Source organism: Fukomys damarensis, unplaced genomic scaffold (assembly GCF_012274545.1).
Source record: "Fukomys damarensis isolate Sample0158 unplaced genomic scaffold, DMR_v1.0_HiC HiC_scaffold_39, whole genome shotgun sequence".
Lineage (NCBI taxonomy): Eukaryota > Metazoa > Chordata > Mammalia > Rodentia > Bathyergidae > Fukomys > Fukomys damarensis.
In genome coordinates, this window is record NW_022900951.1 from 100,560,991 (window position 1) to 100,580,636 (window position 19,646).

Below are 19,646 nucleotides of genomic sequence, written 5' to 3' on the forward strand. Positions count from 1 at the left end.
TTCCCCATAGTTGGCTCAAACTTAAATCCTCCTGCATCACCCCTTCTAGAGGGTTAGGATAAGAGGCATGCATCACAACACCTGGCTATGCATATAATCCTTTTATAAAGTAGTTTGATTTTAGTGTTTTAATTGTTATTGTGAAAAATACTTAATGATGCTACCTAACAAAGTTGATTTATACACAGTTTTTCTCTGTCCTTTATTCCAATTTATGTCAAAAAAAGATTACAATTAGAGTTTGTATATGTCAACAACAAAGCTTTTGCTTTTCTGAGTTGTTAGTATGGTATTTATTTCAATATACATTGCTCTTTAAATTGTAGTTACACGAGCATGCAGCATACCTTGTGGATAGTATGTGGGACTGTGCTACTGAGCTGCTGAAAGACTGGGAATGTATGAATAGCTTGTTGCTAGAGGAGCCACTTAGTGGAGAAGAAGGTAAGAATATTCAGTGGTGGTGTTTTTATTGTATAGACAGTTTTGAAACTGGGTTTTACTTTTTGTTTTGTTAATGTTAAAATAGTCGATACAAAAAAATCATACTTTGGGGCTGGGGATTTAGCTCAGTGGTGCCGCTGCCTGCCTTGCAAGCACAAGGACCCAAGTTCCATCCCGGGTAAAAAAAAAAAAAAAAATCTTTGCAGAATTTTATATATACATGACATTGTATGTCAAAAGATGTGATTACTGTCAAGTTTTTTTTTAAATCTTTCCTTTAGATATGTAGATAAATATCAGATTTGGAATGCTAAGGGTTTTAGGAAGGTTTAACTTGTTCTGATCTTTTTTTGATAAGTGATGGTATTTTCTGTAGTATATTAGGTCAGATTTTGTTCATAAGCAGAGGAACTTATATAATTGTTACACATTACATGTAGGGAAAAGAAATAGGTTAACTTTCTAATTTTTTTTTTTTTAGCATTAACAGACAGACAAGAGAGTGCTCTGATTGAAATAATGCTTTGTACTATTAGACAAGCTGCTGAATGTCATCCTCCTGTAGGAAGAGGGACAGGAAAAAGGGTATGTTGGTGTTTTTTTTAATATTGTAAACTGTTTTTCTTTTCTCAGTATCTATTTAAAAAAACAATTTTAACCTTGTAACAAATTTTTTGACTTTTTTCAAGAGATATGTATATGTGTGTGTGTTCAGTATTCATTTGTTCAATGAATCATTCATTTATTTGAGACAGGGTCCCCCTGTGTAGCCCAGGCTGGCCTTGAACTTGCAGAGATCCTCCTGCCTCAGCCTCCTGAGTGCTGGGATTACAGCCATGCATTACTACTCCTGGCCAGTGGAAATTTTAAAGCAATAGCAATTTTTTTTGTTGTTTTGTTTTTGTTTTGGGGATTGAACTCAGGACCTTGTGCTTCCAAGGCAGGTAGCAGAACCACTGAGCTAAATCTCCAGCCCATGTAATTCTTTTCATGAGTTCTTAGTTACTACATGAAATACTGATTGATAGTCCCTGCCTTCAAGACTGAATATAATGCACCATTGGTACATTTGTGTGTTTTGGTTTATTTATAGCTTTGTTTTTTCTTATGAAATTAGAAACAAAATGGGAGATAAACTATTCATTAAAATTGGAAAATGCTATATCATGGGAACAAATTTTAATGCATTATTGCAGAATTCACATGTATTTGTAATTTATATAGACAATTCCACAGGCTTTGATCTTCTTTGACCATGAAGAAGAAAAGTACATTTTTATGACAGTATACATCAATATATGTGTATTTGTTTACAACTGAAAGATAATTTCATGAAAAAGTAGTGAAACATACAGTATATGATACATCTATATTTTTCACTTTCCTATTTATAAATTAATCTTTTTTGCTGTGTCTGGGATCAAACCTAAGGCTTTTGTGTTGGCTAGCCAAGTGTTCTACACCTCCAGCCCCTATTTCTATTTTTTAAAAAATTATTATATTGCTGTTTTTAAATACTAGTTGCAGGTGGGGATTTAGCTCAGTGGTTCTGTCACCTGCCTTGCAAGCACAAGATCCCTGGTACTAAAATTAAAAAAAAATTCTAGTTGCAATTATTCATTTCATGTGTCATGACCCAGATCCTATAGCAAGCTGGAATTCTGTTGAATTTCATTATTATATAAACTCCCAAAGTACGTTTCCTGTTCCTATTTTTCCTTCTATCTAATGGTCGAGTTGATTAGTCTAATTTCATGCTGATTTTTCCTCTAGGACTATTCAGTTTGTTTTTTTTTTTTTTTTTTTTTTTTTTTTAAATTTCTGTGGGTTTTGTTTTTTTTTTTTTGAAAAAAGTTTGTTTTTTGTTTTGAGTACCGGGGATCGAACTTGGGACCTTGTGCTTGCAAGGCTGGCAGCGGAACCACTGAACTAAATCCCTAGCCCCTTGTGTTTTGTTTTTAAATAAGGAGGAAGTTATTCTTCTTAGTATCACTTTTCGATTTAAAGTTTTATAGTGGAAATTTTTTTTATCCATCATTTAAAATATAGTTTTGATGTTTAATATGTATGTAATAACTAAAACTTGAACATTTCACAATGTTAATGTGCTTAGTACATTCTTATAGAATTCTTTGTGTTACTTCAGGTGCTGACAGCGAAGGAGAAGAAGACCCAGTTGGATGACAGGACAAAAATCACTGAATTATTTGCTGTGGCCCTTCCTCAGTTATTAGCAAAAGTAAGTTTGTGTTTACATTCCAGTATCACTAAGAAAGGACAGGTCTGTTTTCAAAATGCCACAGAGAATATTACAATGTTTACTTAATATTGTGGTGTTTTTAACATGATCTTTTTATTTCAAAGTACTCTGTAGATGCGGAAAAGGTGACTAACTTGTTGCAGTTGCCTCAGTACTTTGATTTGGAAATATATACCACTGGACGATTAGAAAAGGTAAGACTTTTTGGGGAATAAAAAACCTTGAAGAGAAAATGTTAGTTTACTTCATCTCATTATATTGTTTGCCTCTATTTTTAAAATATAATTTTGTAATATTTAATGAAGCCTGTATCTTCTATATTTTAAAGCAGTTGTCTTTAGAGAATGATGATAATGAGGTTTCTCTTTGCTTCATGCCCATAGCTATACCTTCATTCTAAATTTATGGGGATGTGCCATGGATTTTTTTTTTTCTTACATTGTTTCATGATAAGTACAAAATAAATGGAGCCACTACTTCATTGAACACTTTTAATATGTTTCAGGAACTTGTGCAAGTTCTTTATATGTATCAACATTCTTACCTGAGCCCTATGAGATAGGTAATACTATTCCCAGTAATGTTGAGTAAGTAAGTATGGATTTGTCAGTGTATTTTTCAACCATGGCTTAGAAAACACTTTAAAATGTATGCGCTATGTTTTAAGTTAGTATATTTGAAAAATTTCCTTGTGTTGGTATGGTAATACAGTCACTTTATTTCTGTTGAATATACCTTAGTGGTCTTGGCCCTTGCTAAGAACATGTTCTATTGCTGTTATATTCCCACCCTGTACCTTAGTTTTAATGAAAAAATTTTGTCTTGCAGCATTTGGATGCCTTACTGCGTCAGATTCGAAATATTGTAGAGAAGCACACAGATACAGATGTTTTGGAAGCATGTTCTAAAACTTACCATGCACTCTGTAATGAAGAATTCACAATCTTCAACAGAGTAGATATTTCAAGAAGTCAACTGATAGATGAATTGGCAGATAAATTTAACCGGCTTCTTGAGGATTTTCTACAAGAAGTATGTATTACAAATAATTTTGTAAGTTGGACTCTTGTCCTCCAGTAACCTAATTAGGCACTCTAGCATTAGTCCTAGTGATAGTCTAGCAGTATATTGAAAAGATATTCAGGCTTTCAATCCTGTGAATCATCAGACTTACTTCAACAAAATAGGAAAAGAGTGAGAATCTGTGCTTTGGAGAAGGTGAAAGCAAAATGAGCATTTCTCCCTTGTTTTCAAGAAATGATGTAGACTGTTTTCCTAGTTTCAATTGAATATGAGCCTATGTGGGAATAGAGTGTTAATGGAACAGAAAAATAGAGCTAGATTGAGACCAACTAGCTACAGAGTTGCTTAGTGTTTTGGCAGTATTGCTTAGAGAAAAGCAATTATGGTCTTTGGTATTATAGAGCTGTAATAAGTTGCTATTACAGCCACTGTTGCTTTGGAGTTTTCCACCTTTTTCTATTATATATTCAAAGAGGCTTAGAGCATTAACCCTAAAATATATTTATATTTTTATTATAATTTTTTCCTGGGAATACATATTTGTATTATAATACATTTGAATAAATAGTCATAATTACCAAATTAATGCCTTTGAATTTTTATACATCAGTGTTTTTGTTAACGCTACAAAAATTGTTTAGACTTGGTAATTTTCATTTTTCTCATTTTATCAAGTTACTTAGGTGTATGTGTGCATGTGTAACATTACTCTAGGCTTATTAAGTTTTACTAATTGGAGGATTGTGCAAATACGTTGTGCAATTACCACATTCTTAGTTAAAATTTTTAATGATTCTTGGCTGAATATGATTGTGATTAGGTCAAGTTAATTTAAAATCAAACATAGTTTGTTAATTAAGCTTAATTTGTAGAAACAGTAAAGTTTAGGAACTGTTTTTTTGGTTTGGTTTTTGTTTTGAGAAACCTGGAGTTCAATATAGTAGATTCAATGTTGTTTAAGGAATTTTATGTTTCATGTAGTAAGGCTCATAATAGTTTCCCCAAATTTAAGTTAACTTGTATTGAAAAGTATATTAATAAACTTTGATACTCAGAAAGGATTAGTATATCTATTCATTGTTCAGAGGGATTCTTCCATTTCCTTCCTTCCTTCCTTCTTTCTTTCTTTCTTTCTTTCTTTCTTTCTTTCTTTCTTTCTTTTTCTTTCTTTCTTTCTTTCTTTCTTTCTTTTCTTTCTTTCTTGTTTTTTGTACTGGGGTTTGAACTCAGGTTGTGTGCTTGCAAGGCAGGTGGCAGAATCACTGAACTGAATCCCTGGCCCTCTTTCATTTATTGCTGATTAGCCTCATATCTTTTTCAACATCATGTTTAGTGTACCTAGGTTTTGCCATTTAGGTGTTGTCTTTTGTAATCTCTTATTATTTAATGTAATTTTCTTTAATGCCCCGGTGCATTTATTATCATAAAATAATAGATATCTTTATAGTTTTATGTCATTATTTAACCAAGAAAAAAGAAAAAAAATAATGATTCTGTTTTTGGTTCTTGAGCATAATATGCCTGTGATAACCTGTGTTAACTCAGTTCCCCAGCCATATTGCCTTAAATTTGGCCAAAGCTAGGTATTGAACAATGAAGCTAATATGTGGCTTTTATTATATTATTCTTTGCTTTTCATGGTAATAGCACCATATTGATAGCCTATGATTTTTCACTTTGGTGGTTCTTAATGTATATTCATAGGGCGAAGAACCTGATGAAGATGATGCTTATCAAGTATTGTCAACATTGAAGAGAATCACTGCATTTCATAAGTAAGTTGATTACATTTCTGATTTCTTAAAACTGTTACAAAATTAGCTTGCACATTTTATAGGTTTTAATGTTTTCAGATTCTTCATTAGCTTTCTTTTGCTTTTCATAAGAAAGTACCTGGTAAAGTCATGTTTTAACTTGAGTGAAAAATTATCTAACAGACTTTTAAATTATTTTGTTATAGCAGCATATTAAATAAAATGTTTAGCATGTTTATGTTAGCAGTGCTCTGTTAATAGTCAAGTACAAAAGAGTTATGATTTGGCTTAGTTTTAAACATAACTTCTTTTTTTTTTTTGCTTTGTTTTGTTTTTCACAGTGCTCATGATCTTTCCAAGTGGGATTTGTTTGCTTGTAATTACAAACTTTTGAAAACCGGAATTGAAAATGGAGATATGCCTGAGCAGGTGTTTATTTATTTACAAGTTACATATTTAACTTTGAGAATGAAGGCTTGTGACTTAAATTTTATCTGTATTCTCTTGGTTCTGATTTACAGATTGTTATTCATGCACTTCAGTGTACTCACTATGTAATCCTTTGGCAGCTTGCTAAGATAACTGAAAGCAGTTCTACAAAGGTTTGTGCTGTTCACCAATTTTTTTTTGTTAGATGAACCATTTATGGTTTTGGCAAACTTACATCTTTCATAAGCCTAATTATTTCATTGCACTTGTTTCTACTCTGTATATCTACATGTACCCTGAAAAAAGTTTACTTCTTAGTTTGATGTATATTCAATGAAAGGGCTTTAATATGGTTTGTTTTGAGTTATGCTTTTTAATTAAAATTGTTTTCATGCAAGTGGTATAATTGATAGCTCTTCTCTCCAATTTTGAAAAGATGTAAAGTCATAAAAGTCAGTTTCTATAAAGCATATCCAAGAACCTTTCAAAGAAATAGATACAACTATTGTATAAAATAAGATCGTAAGTTAGCGTCCCTGAATTGTCTTGAGCCCGGCTGTTATTTTGGGTTCACCTTCATGTTCAAAATCTCTTTATTGATAAACTAAATTCATGAGAAATCATTCTCTGATTGAGTAAAATCTACCAATTGCTAGGACGTAGAGGTTTTAAAATTTACTTATAATATCTGATGCACACAAGTTATTGAATTAAGTAGGACTACCTTTTCCATTTGTAAATTGGAATCTTAAACGTTGTACCATCAGTAGTTGTTGCCTTCAACATTATTTGGCTCATTTTTATAAAAAGCGATTTCTGTGAGTAACATATTTGGATGTTTATAAGTATTTTTTTCCAAAAGGAAAGCCTTGATAATATATTTGTAATGCCTAAATCCATAGAATAGTATTAAATTCGTAGAATCTCTTGCTTTTAAGATGCAGCTATATCTGCAAGTAGATTTTTTTTCTCTTGAAATCAGTAGAGGGTTGTTGTTAAAATAGTATATGTTTGTCAAACACTCAAGGAGGAGTTAATTAGGTATCAGGGTGATAGTAGGAATAGTAATCATGTTAGCATATGATTACTTTTGTTGAAAAATTGAAAATTAAAATGAGAAAAAGGCAGTATTTAGAGAGAAAAGGTGAGTAGGAAATAACATGCTAAATCTTAGTTGAGGTTTCACCACATGTGATCTTCCAGTTAAATCTATTTTTATTTAACTTCTATTACATATACTCTGTAGATGCTGATATTCTGTCATTTGACATTTAGTATCAGAAGATGGCCCAAAGGTTAGACAGTCTTTGTGTTTAATTTTATTTAAGTATTTAGAAATATGAAACAGTAAAAATAAGATTCAACTTTTTAGTGTTATGTTTTTTAAGTTATTTCAAAGTTTATAGTAATACTACAAAACTGATTTTGCACCCCCTTCTCTTATTTTTTAAGCATTGTAATCTGTATTTTTAAAAATAATACACGGAAGATACCATATCCTCCCTTATCCCCATTCACCATCATATGGGGATTGCACCTGCACAGGAGTGTAATATTGATTATACCCAAAGGAGGCTGTGAAGAGTTAATCCCACATTTGGCTTGTTTTGAGGAGTGAGCCTGGCTGAAGCCTGTGTGCTGAGGTCAGAGTAACTCACACTCAATTTGCATTCCCACAAATAAAACCTTCAGACTACAAGGACAGTGTTCTAATTACAATCATATATTTTGTCTATTCTGTTCCTAATTTGAGAATGCTTTGTCTTGTCCTTTATGAGCCTTTTTTACATTAATTTCCATAGAAACCACACGGTGCCTTTACCCCAACTGATTGCCAATAAAAGTCAGTGCCTAGTCTGTCTAGTGCCTTTGTTGGTTACACTGGCATTGGTCATCCTGGCACCCCGCTTTCACTCTCCTACTTAAGTCTCTTAGAGTATTCTTTTTCTCAGGCCTGTGTCATATACCGGGCAGGTGGGTACTGGAACCTGACTACAGGGGTCCCAGCAGCACCCAGTATCTTCACACTGAGATACAGCCCCATACATTTTTGTTTTTTATTTTGAGACAGGGTCTTGCTAAATTGTCAGGCTGAGCTCAGATTTGCAGTACTAATGCCTCAGCTTCCGAAAATGTAGAGATGATAGGTGCTATTCCTTTTAAAAATTACTTTGTTTAGGCTGGGGATTTAGCTCAGCTTTTTAGTGGCCTGCATTGCAAGAGCAAGGACCCGAGTTCAATCCCCGGTACCAAAAAAAAAAAAAAAAATCATGTGTTCGGTACTCTTCATATAATGAAGTGAATCTGGAGCGTTTTTTTCTTAAAGCATTCTGAGTTGATGGCTTTATTAAATATAACTATACATGTTATATTCATGTACTCAAGCCAAATAAAGCCTACTATATTTTACAACTAATACGCACTAATAAATACAGTCACGTGTAATTTAGTTTTCTCATTGTAAATGACCATGACCACTTAGGATAATATCCATTTATATACTTAAAACTTGAAGACTCCAGTTTGATGAAATTTGTAAAACAAAATAATTGGTTTTTTTTCTGGTTATAAAGAAATTTAAATCAAATGCACAAGTACAGTTAATAAAGTTACTGACAAGGTTCTTTGTAATGTAAAACATTTAAAGAAATACTTGAATGAGTTGTTTATGCAATACCTTAAATTGTTTATGTTAAATTTTTTCAAGGAGGATTTACTGCGTTTAAAGAAACAGATGAGAGTATTTTGTCAGATATGTCAGCATTACCTGACCAATGTGAATACTACTGTTAAGGAACAGGTTAGTAATTGCTATAGATCTTTTGTAAGCAGCCTTTATAAATCTAAACTAATGAATTTAAATAATACTAAGGTTCAGCAAAGTAGAAATGTGTGCCTATATATACTATGATTTTAAAAAAGGAGATTAATGTATTGAGCTTGCAAATAAAATTGATTTATCAATTCATAAGAGTTTATAATTGCATTATGGATTACTTTCATATTGTAGTTTTATGTTATTTTCTTTCTGACATAAATGGTAAGCAAATTCATTTATACTAATTATAGATCTGTGAAATTATAGAAGTCACTTTTGAAACGAGCAAGTATAACAAGTTTGCTTAAGTGAGAAAGATGTCCATATGGTTTTGTCATCTCTGAGAATATCAGATGTTGACATTCATGCCCATCCTGATCTTACGTGAGATAAAAATTACTTACCTTCCATCCAAGTGCTACCTTCAAATCCTATATTCCTTCATTATTGCCAACTTTCTCAACTCTAGAAATAGACTGTGACCTGGTTTGATCCTGGAATTAAAGTCATGTTCAATTCTAATTCTCTATTGAGATTTTTGAGCTCATTGGGAATATGGTTTTTAAATGCTTAGATATTTCGATAAACATTTCATAAGAAATATTAATATAGTGTAGTCAAAATGCTTATTATTTCAAGCTTTTTTGACATATATAAATTAAACTTTTTTTTTTGAGGTAGAATCTAAGTAATCACTCACCCCAAGGGCTACATTTGGAAACTAATATGTTGGGTACTACCTTCAGAGTGTAGTTGCTTCTTAAATTTATCAAAAAAGTTCTTTAGATATAATAATCCTTTTGTTATTTGTCTTTATTTCATTAAAATATGAAAACATTTTTTTCTAGTACTGAGGATTAAACTCAAGAATATCATCCAAGCTAGCCAAGCATTCTGTCACTGAGCTTGCATCCTCAGTGTTTTTAATTCATTTTATTTATATTTTGGTACTGGGGATTGAACTTAGTGCCTCACTGCTGAGAGAGCTACATTACCAGCCCTCACTTTAAAAATTTGTATTCAGGATGGCCTCAGATTTGTGATCCTACTTTCTTAGCCTCCTGAGTACCTCGGATTACAGTTGTGGACCACCATGTCTGGCTCAAGCCTAATAATTTAAAAATTTACATGTTTTATAGTTAAAAATTTATGATCAGTGGCCAACTGTTAGCCTATTTTTTCTTATTTCTAACTTCCTCTTCTACCTCCTGTACATATATAATTGGGCATATATAAAGTAGATGATATTCAGTGGTCAAAATACAGTTGCTGAATTTTTTATTTTTTTAAAACATGAAGTCTTCAGTTTTAAATATGTAGCTTTGTATTGTAGCAATAAAGGGCTTGGAACTTTAATTTTCATCTCTTCAACTCATTGCAAGGAACAAAATTTCTGATAGCACTAAATTGAAGTTAGATTTAATGTCTTAAAATATGATTTCAACCACAGATCCAAACCAAATACACACACACACACCCTTGTGACCAAAATACTCATTTTATACTTCCTATTTTTTGTAATGTTAACGTATAGTTCTTGTGGATTATTGGTTATAACCCCCAATATAAATCTTTTTGTTATTTTCTAGATTAATTAGGGGATTGTTAGTTTGCTTTTTAGTCAGTTTTTTTTTTGTTGTTTTTTTTTTTTTTTTTTTTTTTTTGCTTAAGACAGGGTCTCACTGTGTAGTTGAGACTGACCCAGAACTCACTATGTAGTCCAGGCTGGTCTCAAACTCAAATGATCCTAATTCCTGAGCCTCCCGAGTACTGGGATTACAGGTGTGTGCCACCTCGCCTGGCTCTTGCAGTTTTCTTAACAGCTAGCAGAAGTATGACCTGGGCATTTCACTTGATCTGCCTCTAAAACTTTAAATTAGTAAATATCATCACACTTCTAGTCTTTTTTTTCCCCTTTGGTACTTGGGATTAAACTCAGGTCCTTGCATTTACAAGGCAGGCAGTAGAACCACTCAGCTAAATCCCTGGCCGTACACTATGTCTTTACTGTGTTGTATTGCAAGTTTTTATGAGCTGAAGTATCCTTGTAGGTATAAATTACTTTTACATTAGAAAAATGAGACTGAAGAAACAAAATCATAAAATAAAGGGGAAAAAGTAATAATTATTATTAAGATCTGCCTTGTGCTCTGTGTTATAACTTGTCTTTCCAGCAAGCCTTATGTTAAATGTATTTTCTGATTGACTTTGTGACCCAGAAATTTTTTGTCACCCTTTCCCAATAGATAATTATGTTTTTGCAGCTATCTTTGGACTAATTTAACCACTCTTTGACTCCATTTAGCAGTTTCTAGTAAATTATTTGCTATGTAACTTTAGCTCTATATCTATTATGATGCTATGTGGATTGCCTTCTATATAATACCTAGGTATATATAGTCTCTACTTAATCACTATACAAATAGAAGACAGTGCTTTAAATAATACCATATATTTTTTAATCATTATTCTAATATTCATCTCCTATACATCGTTTTCTTCAATAGGACAAAGAAGGGTACCAAGTGTGTTTATATTTTTTTTTCTTTTTCCGGTACTGGGGATTTAACTCAGGACCTTGTACTTGTAAGGCATGCACGGTGCCACTGAGCTAAATCCCTTGCTCAATATATAATTTTTGAGAATGAATACCATGAGACATTTTTGTATAGTGCAGAGTAGGAATTTGAGTCTGAAAACCTTAAGTCCTAACTCTGCACATTCTGGCAGTGTTAACATACTGTATATGGCATTTAACATTGCTGAAAATAATGTTTGTGAAGTTACCTTGTGTAATAAAGCATTATGTAAATTTAGTAATCCTTATAGGAATTATATTTTGTTGTTTTCAAATATTAGGTAAGCACTAAACAATGATTTTCTTCATTTTCAAGTAAAGAAAAGTTGAGTTTTAATTCTGTGTTAAATATAGAAGATATATGCTTGCTAAGAAACTTTATACCATCCTTTCTTTTATTTTAATAGGCCTTCACTATTCTCTGTGATATTTTGATGATCTTCAGCCATCAGATTATGTCAGGAGGACGAGACATGTTAGAGCCATTAGTTTATACTCCTGATTCTTCGTTGCAGTCTGAGTTGCTCAGCTTTATTTTGGATCATGTCTTCATTGAACAAGATGATGATAATAATAGTGCAGGTAATTTTATTGTCATGTTTTTGTTAAATCTTTGTGAACACCGTAATTCAAAGTAGCAGTGTCTTGCACTACAGCTGATCTTTATTTTAAAAAATTTTTTTGGTACAGGGGATCAAACTCGGGTCCTTGTGCTTGCGAGGCAGGTGGCGGAACCACTGAGCTAAATCCCCAGCCCTACAATTGATCTTTAAAACATGAAACACAGATGTATGTTCTGACACATTAGTGTTCTTTTGGATTATTGTAATGACAATGTGATGTTATAGAGCATAGGCTTCCAAGTTAGACCTCAGTTTATTACTAGTCCTATACCTGTGTTTCTACCTACCTCATAGAACTGTGAAGATTAAGACCAACTTTCAGATAATTTGAGAATAAGGTATTTAAGTTACTTTTGTTGTGTATTTGCATGTTTTCATATTTTTGAGTGTTAATGTGTTTTCTGAATGTTAGCAAAACATTAAAGACTTTTTTTTTGTTTTTGTTTTTTGAGACAGGTTCTCACTATGTAGTTGAGACTGACCTGGAGCTCACTATATAGCCCAGGCTGGTCTTGAACTCCCAGCAATCCTCCTTCCTCAGCCTCCCAAGTGCTGAGATTACAGGTGTGCGACACCACACCCAGCTAAAAACTTCTTTGTAGAAGTATTGTTCATAGAACAATAATTAAACCAGGGCCAGGGATATAGCTCAGTGGTTCCACTGCCTGCCTCGAAAGCACAAGGACCCAAGTTAGATCCCCAGTACAAAAACAAAACAAAACAAAACAAAGCAAAACAATAAAACCCAGAAAATGAATTAAACCAAATTTGCCTTGTGTTATATTATTCTTCCATGCTAATTACACAGCTGCTTTACCTGAAAATGAGGTTCTACAAAAGCAGATAGTATTTGGTGACTTCTGGGTTTGTTTTTATTTTATTTTTTTGGGTTTTTTTAAAATATGAAGTTACCCTTGAAGGAAAATAAAACATTGACATCTCTCTATCTATTTGTAAGTTGACACATCACTCACTGTATGTTGGTCTCAACAAACATAACAGGAAAATGCTTTGTGTTCACATACTAAAAACTTACCCAGCACATGACAGAGATAGACAGGGTAGCCAAAATAGGTGTCAAGAATTTGTGTAGTAAAGTTTTTATGCTTTCAGTTCTCATATTTCACTCTTAGCCAGTAGTTTAGTTGTACTTCTTACTATTTATTCATTTGGCAAACATTTATTCGTCAGCAATATGGTAGATGCTATATATATGAAAATAGGGGACAAAGACTTTTCAAGAATTAAACTCCAAGTGCAAAAGGTATCTAAAACATAGTTCCAATGCAGTTTAATATGTAATCAAGGTGTGTACAAAATGTGGGTATGTAAAGGAAGTTGTAATTAGTCTGCATCTTTGAGAGAAGCTAGTATCTGAAATGGATCTGAAATATAGCCATATTTCTTTCAGATTTATAAAAAAGAAATGACACACTGACAATATATAGTAATAATAGCTGACATGAAATGTTCAGTGTATTGGATAGTTCTCTGCATTCTTTAATCCCAATAAGAGAAAATATGGCTAATTTTTTATAAGAAAAGGAGCAAATGTAAAAATTAGAGTTTAAATTTCTTAAATCAGGGCAATTCGGTCTTTAGGGGGAAGAAGTCTGTGCCTCTATTTCTTGTGAGCAATGCTAAACAATGCTTGGAAACAGTATCATGTAGAAATATGCCATTATGAAAGTTACCATGAAAAGATTAGCTTATTTGTGTTCAATGTGATCTTTTAAAAGAGTGAACGATACCTTTTAGGCATGGAAGCAAATGGCTTTGACATAGTGGAACATATGATAAAACTAGTGCATATCAGTAATACAGAATAGTGGGGTTTGATTTGGTATATTAGTAGATGCATTTAGGATTTTGATTTATTTTCTACCCCATTACCCCGTTTCCCTTTCTTCCTTCCTTTCCCGACCTCCTTTCCTGACTCTTAAAGTCTACCTTTCAGTTCCGTGTCATCTCTACTTTATTGTATTTATTCACTCATTTATAGATTTCTCATGTGAGAAAAAATATGCATGTGATTTAACTTTTTAAATTCTTGTTCTTAAAATTTGATTTTAGCGACTGGGAGTATAGCACAATGATGCAACCATGTGCTTAGCGTACTTGAGGGTTTAGGTTCAATTTTCAGCACCAAGAAAATATTTCTGGCTTTAACTTATTAGCAATTGCGGAGGATTACAAGAGGCAAGGTAAAATCAAAACAAAACAAAAAGTAAATAAGTAGATAACAATTTTTTTGGTGTTGGGAATCTTAAACTGAAATGACAAGATATGAACCAAGTATTTACAAAAGATGAGCTACAAATGGCTAACAAACACACAATTCTTCAACTTCACTAAAGAACCAATAATCAAAAAATGTAAAGAAATAAAACAAAATTTTGGTTTTTACCCTATAGAGATAGATTTTTTAAAATAATGAGTAATTTTATTTTTGAATTATGTCTAGAGGAAAATTTTTTACAGTTTCTCATGTAAACCACTTAACACGCTTTACTTACAATATCAGATAATCAGAACCAATCCTTGAGTTGCAGTGGTGCTTCCTTTACTGTGGATTTAGAAATAAGTCTGTCCTCTTGAAATTGAAGGGTCAGACTTTCCATAATGGATGGCAACAGAAAAATGTGAAATTATCTTGGAAGACAGAATGGTTTCTAGGCGAGTGTAACAGAATCATATTTAGTATATCTAAAAGAGAAATACATAAATAGAATCGAAGGTGAGAAACAATAAGAGAATTTTCAGGTTGGTTCCTTTCACAAAGAAGAAGCCTTAATCAAAAAAAGGTTGAATATACGGTTCACACTGACAAATGGTCTTGTCAGCGAAGTATAAGAATGTGTTAGGCAAGCTTAGCCTGACTTCCCTAAACATTTCCTCTGACTCACTATTTCTGTTTCATGTTCACTAAGCAATCTTCTGATTGACTATTTCATGTCACAAAAATAGTTGTTGGTGTATCTTGATTTATTGTTTTTGTACTTGTAAGCTCTCCAGTAAAATAGTTAGAATGTATTTTCCATTAAAAATGATTGATTTAAAATATAAAATGGCTTTTTCCCCAGATGGTCAACAAGAAGATGAAGCCAGTAAAATTGAAGCTTTGCACAAAAGGAGAAATTTACTTGCAGCATTTTGTAAGCTAATTGTATATACTGTGGTAGAGATGAATACAGCTGCAGATATCTTCAAGCAGTATATGAAGGTAAAGTTTTAAAATGGGTATAACATGTTAGTTTTTAAATGCTTAAAAGAATTTGTCACACAGGCTTTTATGCTTGGTTGCTACTGAAATTTTTAAATAGTAAATTATTTTTCCTGTAAAGTAAGTTTATTTAAAAATATTTAACATTTTTCAGTAACATTTTACCATGTCTTTGATCTTATAATTTGTGGATTTTGGGGTTTGTGATTGTTTATACTGGGAATATTATGTTTTTGTATGTATTAGAAGAGAAACTACATTTGTGATTTAGCTGAAGATAACAGGGTGACTTTTTCCCCCCTCTTCTCTGTGCAGCTTTAGAAATCGTAACGTTTGTAGTCAGGTGGTAGTTTTAGTGTGGTAACTATGGAGCTTATGAACTTGAGTCATTCAGTATCTTTTGCATCCTGAGTTTCTTTATTAGTTTTATTTCACAGGAGCTGTTAACTCAAAATATGACTTGACTCAAAATAGATTATTCATAAAGTTTATAAATGTGAAAGATAGTCTTAATTTGAAGTAGAGGATATTATTAGTTGCATAGGATGTCACTAAATATGGTAAGATGATATTTAAAATATTAAGTAAAAAAGAATTATACATAAACCTTTTAAGGCCCTTACCCTCAAGAAATAGGATATATTTAGTAAATTTGTCAGAACATAGCCCTCATTTGTAATGTTTTGCTGTGTGAAAGAACCATGGCATCACTGAAAATTATTTTGAAACTTAAATTGTTTGGCATAGTAATTTTTAAACTAAGGTTTATGAAGTTTCTTAACTAATTTTAAACATATATTTAGGTATTCTGGATTAAAGTCATTAGTCATAGGGGCATGTTTAGCCTGTTTTCTCAGATAGTTATATATTTTGATCACCATCTTAAATTAGAAGAAAAAAAAGTTCATTTGCAATATGTAGTGCAAATGTCACAAAAAAGGTTTTATTTTAAATTTTGTTTGCAAGCTGTTAATGTTTATAAACCAAAATAATAAAGTTATATGCTGCTCATGGCCTACATCTTCATTAGCACTGAATTAAGTCTGAGAGTAAACATGACTATATTCATTGTTTTATAATTTACAAAGAGAACATTGTGTATATTCTTTGTTAGTTCTGAAACTTTGTATGACTTAATTAGTTTATTTCATGTCTCCTTTATTTAAAACAAAACTTGGAGTTTAATTTGATTAGGTCTTAACTGTTTTGTATTTCTGAATTGACTAAAGTTAGGAATTATATGCTAGTGACCTTAAAGTTCCAGTAACATTCTTCTATTTCTTTGAAGGCCTAATTTGCCAGATACATACAGTGCTTAGTGACATGCTTATGGGCCTAACCTAATACTAGTTTTATTGTGCAATAGTTTTAAGAGAGAAAACTCTAATGTGTGTAAATTTCTTTTCTAGTATTATAATGATTATGGAGATATCATCAAAGAAACAATGAGTAAAACGAGGCAAATAGACAAAATTCAGTGTGCTAAGACCCTTATTCTCAGTTTGCAACAGGTAAGACATTAAGCGAACCAGCTTAGGTAACATCATTAACAACAATAAGGCAACAGTTTTAAAATTGTGAAAAGGGCCTGGGGATTTATTTAGTTCAGTGGTTCCAGCGCCTGCTTCCCATGCACAAGGACCCAAGTTTGATCCCTGGTACCAAAAAAAAAAAAACCAAAAACAAAACAAATAAAATTGTGTGAAGAATGCAATATATAATTCGTAAATGTAGAAATACAAAATATTCCACCTCACTGATAGACAAAGAATGAGATAATTTTTTGTTTCTGACTGGCAAGAGAGAAGACCTGTATCCCTCTTAACGGTAGAATTAAGTATGGTGGGTAGATTGGAAATAAATGTAAAAATTTACAACATTCATGCCATTTGAGGCAGCAATTTTACTTTTAAAAATGTATTCAAAAGTTATAGGATAAATTTGTAAAAATTGGCATATGAGGTTATGCATTGCAACATTGTTCATAACAGTAAGAAATTTAAAAGAATCCAAAACTTATAAACAGTAAGAAATTTAAAAGAATCCAAAACTTATAAATAGGATATTAGATCAAAATATATTCCTGAAGCTGGGCATGGTGGCGCACGCCTGTAATCCCAGCGCTCGAGAGGCTGAGGCAGGAGAATCGCTGTGAGTTCGAGACCAGCCTGGGCTACATACTGTGTTCCATGTCAGTCTCAACTACATAGTGAGACCCTATCTCAAAAAAACAAAACAATATATATATTCCTGCAATGGCTATTATGTGGCACTTAAAATTAGTGTAAATATGTGTTCATTCATGTATAAAGTCTTTTAATACATAGTTTGAGAATAAAACAAAAATGTCACAGAAATGACATCTTTATAAATTTGTATTTATCTCTATCTGGAAAAATAATTACCAAAATGTTAGCAGTTGTTAACTTGATTAGGTCAATGTCAAGTGAATTTTAGTTTTTTTCTTCATGTATTTCCAGACTTTGGGGAGCACATATGAATTTTACAACCAAAGCACAACAATCTTTTTTATTTTTGCAGTGGAAATACAGGCTTAATTAAGGAAAATTATTGCTTCAGATACTTTTGTCTTCAGAGACAAAATTTGCATGCAAAACATACTCCGACCCAATTCCTTTTGATAAACTTTCTTGCTTATTAGAAATATTAGCATGAAAGTTCTAAATTTCACTTGTAATCTACATTTTCTGTGTTAAAATTAACAAAACTTGAAAGATTTTTAAGGGTATTAACATTTTTTGCTATAGTATAATAGCTGTTTGCTATAAAAAGTTTCAGAAATACAATATTTGGAGAGATGTAAGGAGTTTTATTTCCTCCCCAGTCCTATTAAGGTATAAATGAGAAAAAAATATATATTTACAACATATTACATGAAGTTTTGATATATGTATGCATTGGGAAATTATTAAATCTAAAATGCATTATTTTGGATGCCTTTTTTTTTTTTGTACTGGGGATTGAACTCAGGACCCTGTGCTTGCAAGCCAGGCAGGCACAGTGCTGCTGAGTTAAATTACCACTCCTTGGACGCTTTTTTGTCCTAGGAACATTTATATTCCACAAATTTCAAATAATGTACCAAATTTATGCTTCCTTCTTTTTTCTTTTGTGGTGCCGTGGATTAAACCAATGCCTTGCACATATTAGGCAAATGTCCTATGACTGAGCTACACCCCAATCCCTATAATAGCCTGTTCTTAACTGTACTCGCAATGCTGTATAATTGATTCTCAGAACTTACCCAGCCTTTCTAAACTGAAACTTTATATATACTCTTAGATCAACATCTCTTCATTCCCTCTGCCTCATTACCCTATTCCCTGACAGTCATCATTCTCCTCTCCTGCTGTGAATGCAATTTTGTAGGTTCCATATATGTGTAAGTGAAATTATGTGGTATTTGTCTTTCTGTGCCTGGCTTAATTTCACTTAATGTAATATCCTCCTGGTTCTTAGCTGCTTTTACAGATGACCTAATTTCCATCTTTCGAAGGCTAAATATTATTTCTCTGTGTATATGTGTGTACACACCACATGTTCTATTCATCCATTAATGGATGCATACTTTGGTTGTGTATTTTGGCTTTTGTTAATGATACTACAATGAATACATACATAAGTACACGTATCTCTGACATACTGATTTAATTATCTCTGAATAACTAGACATCTTCACCATTTTTTTTTCAGTCCTGGGATGGAACCCTGGGTTTTGCACAGGCTAGGCAACTACTTTACCACTGAGCTGTATCATCAGACCTTTTTAAAATTTTGAGACAGGCTCACTGAATTGTTCATGCTGGCCTGAACCTTGTGATCTTTCTGCCTCAGACTCTGGACCATAATTTAATCAGGATCTTTTTGTTTGGTATTCAGATATTTTATAATTTTTGCCAGTTGAAATAGCACAAAAACATTTTTGTACATAGTGTTACACATAGATATTATTTGTTAAGGGTAAAATCAAAGCTTTTTGTTACTTTATCATGTAAATTTTAAATTGTTGTTCTTTGTTTTGTGATGAAAGTTCTTGCTGTGGAAATTCATTCCCTAATTGTGTATAATAACGTAGAATGTGGGATGCCCTGGTTTGATTTACCAGCACTGCCATAAAAAAGTAAATATGAGGTCATTGTTGCTTAGTAATTCAATGAGTTTTCTTTTTTTTATGCTCAGTATAATACCCAATTAATACTAGCAGAATAGCATTGTGAGCAAACTGACCTAAAGAGTTTCTAAAATCATTATTGACCTCTGGTTTAAATATATGAAGTGCTAAAATTTTGATCATTTGGCCATTTATATCACATTTTTAAAAATCCGTGTCTTAGAATAAAACACTGTACTTCATTTACTGAACACCTACATTTTAAGTAGAAAATCACCTATTTTAAAAGATGTTGGGGCCAGGGATTTAGCTCAGCGGTTCGGTGGCCTGCCTTGCAAGTGCAAGGACCCGAGTTCAATCCC

The 19,646-nt window shown here is 32.4% G+C and overlaps 1 protein-coding gene across 5 annotated transcripts in view; it reads left to right on the forward strand.

Moving 5' to 3' along the window:
- The window catches only part of Stag2 (stromal antigen 2), a 130,086-nt gene that overhangs the window by 91,982 nt on the left and 18,458 nt on the right, over positions 1-19,646 (forward strand). For all 5 annotated transcript variants that reach the window (XM_010609954.3, XM_010609951.3, XM_033760196.1 and 2 more), the window contains exons 15-26: positions 327-444; positions 926-1,029; positions 2,591-2,683; positions 2,809-2,898; positions 3,533-3,736; positions 5,432-5,502; positions 5,823-5,910; positions 6,003-6,083; positions 8,618-8,710; positions 11,714-11,888; positions 15,013-15,152; positions 16,562-16,663. In XM_010609954.3, the coding sequence (XP_010608256.1) occupies positions 327-444; positions 926-1,029; positions 2,591-2,683; positions 2,809-2,898; positions 3,533-3,736; positions 5,432-5,502; positions 5,823-5,910; positions 6,003-6,083; positions 8,618-8,710; positions 11,714-11,888; positions 15,013-15,152; positions 16,562-16,663 (1,359 nt within the window). The remainder of the gene's footprint in view (positions 1-326; positions 445-925; positions 1,030-2,590; positions 2,684-2,808; positions 2,899-3,532; positions 3,737-5,431; positions 5,503-5,822; positions 5,911-6,002; positions 6,084-8,617; positions 8,711-11,713; positions 11,889-15,012; positions 15,153-16,561; positions 16,664-19,646) is intronic.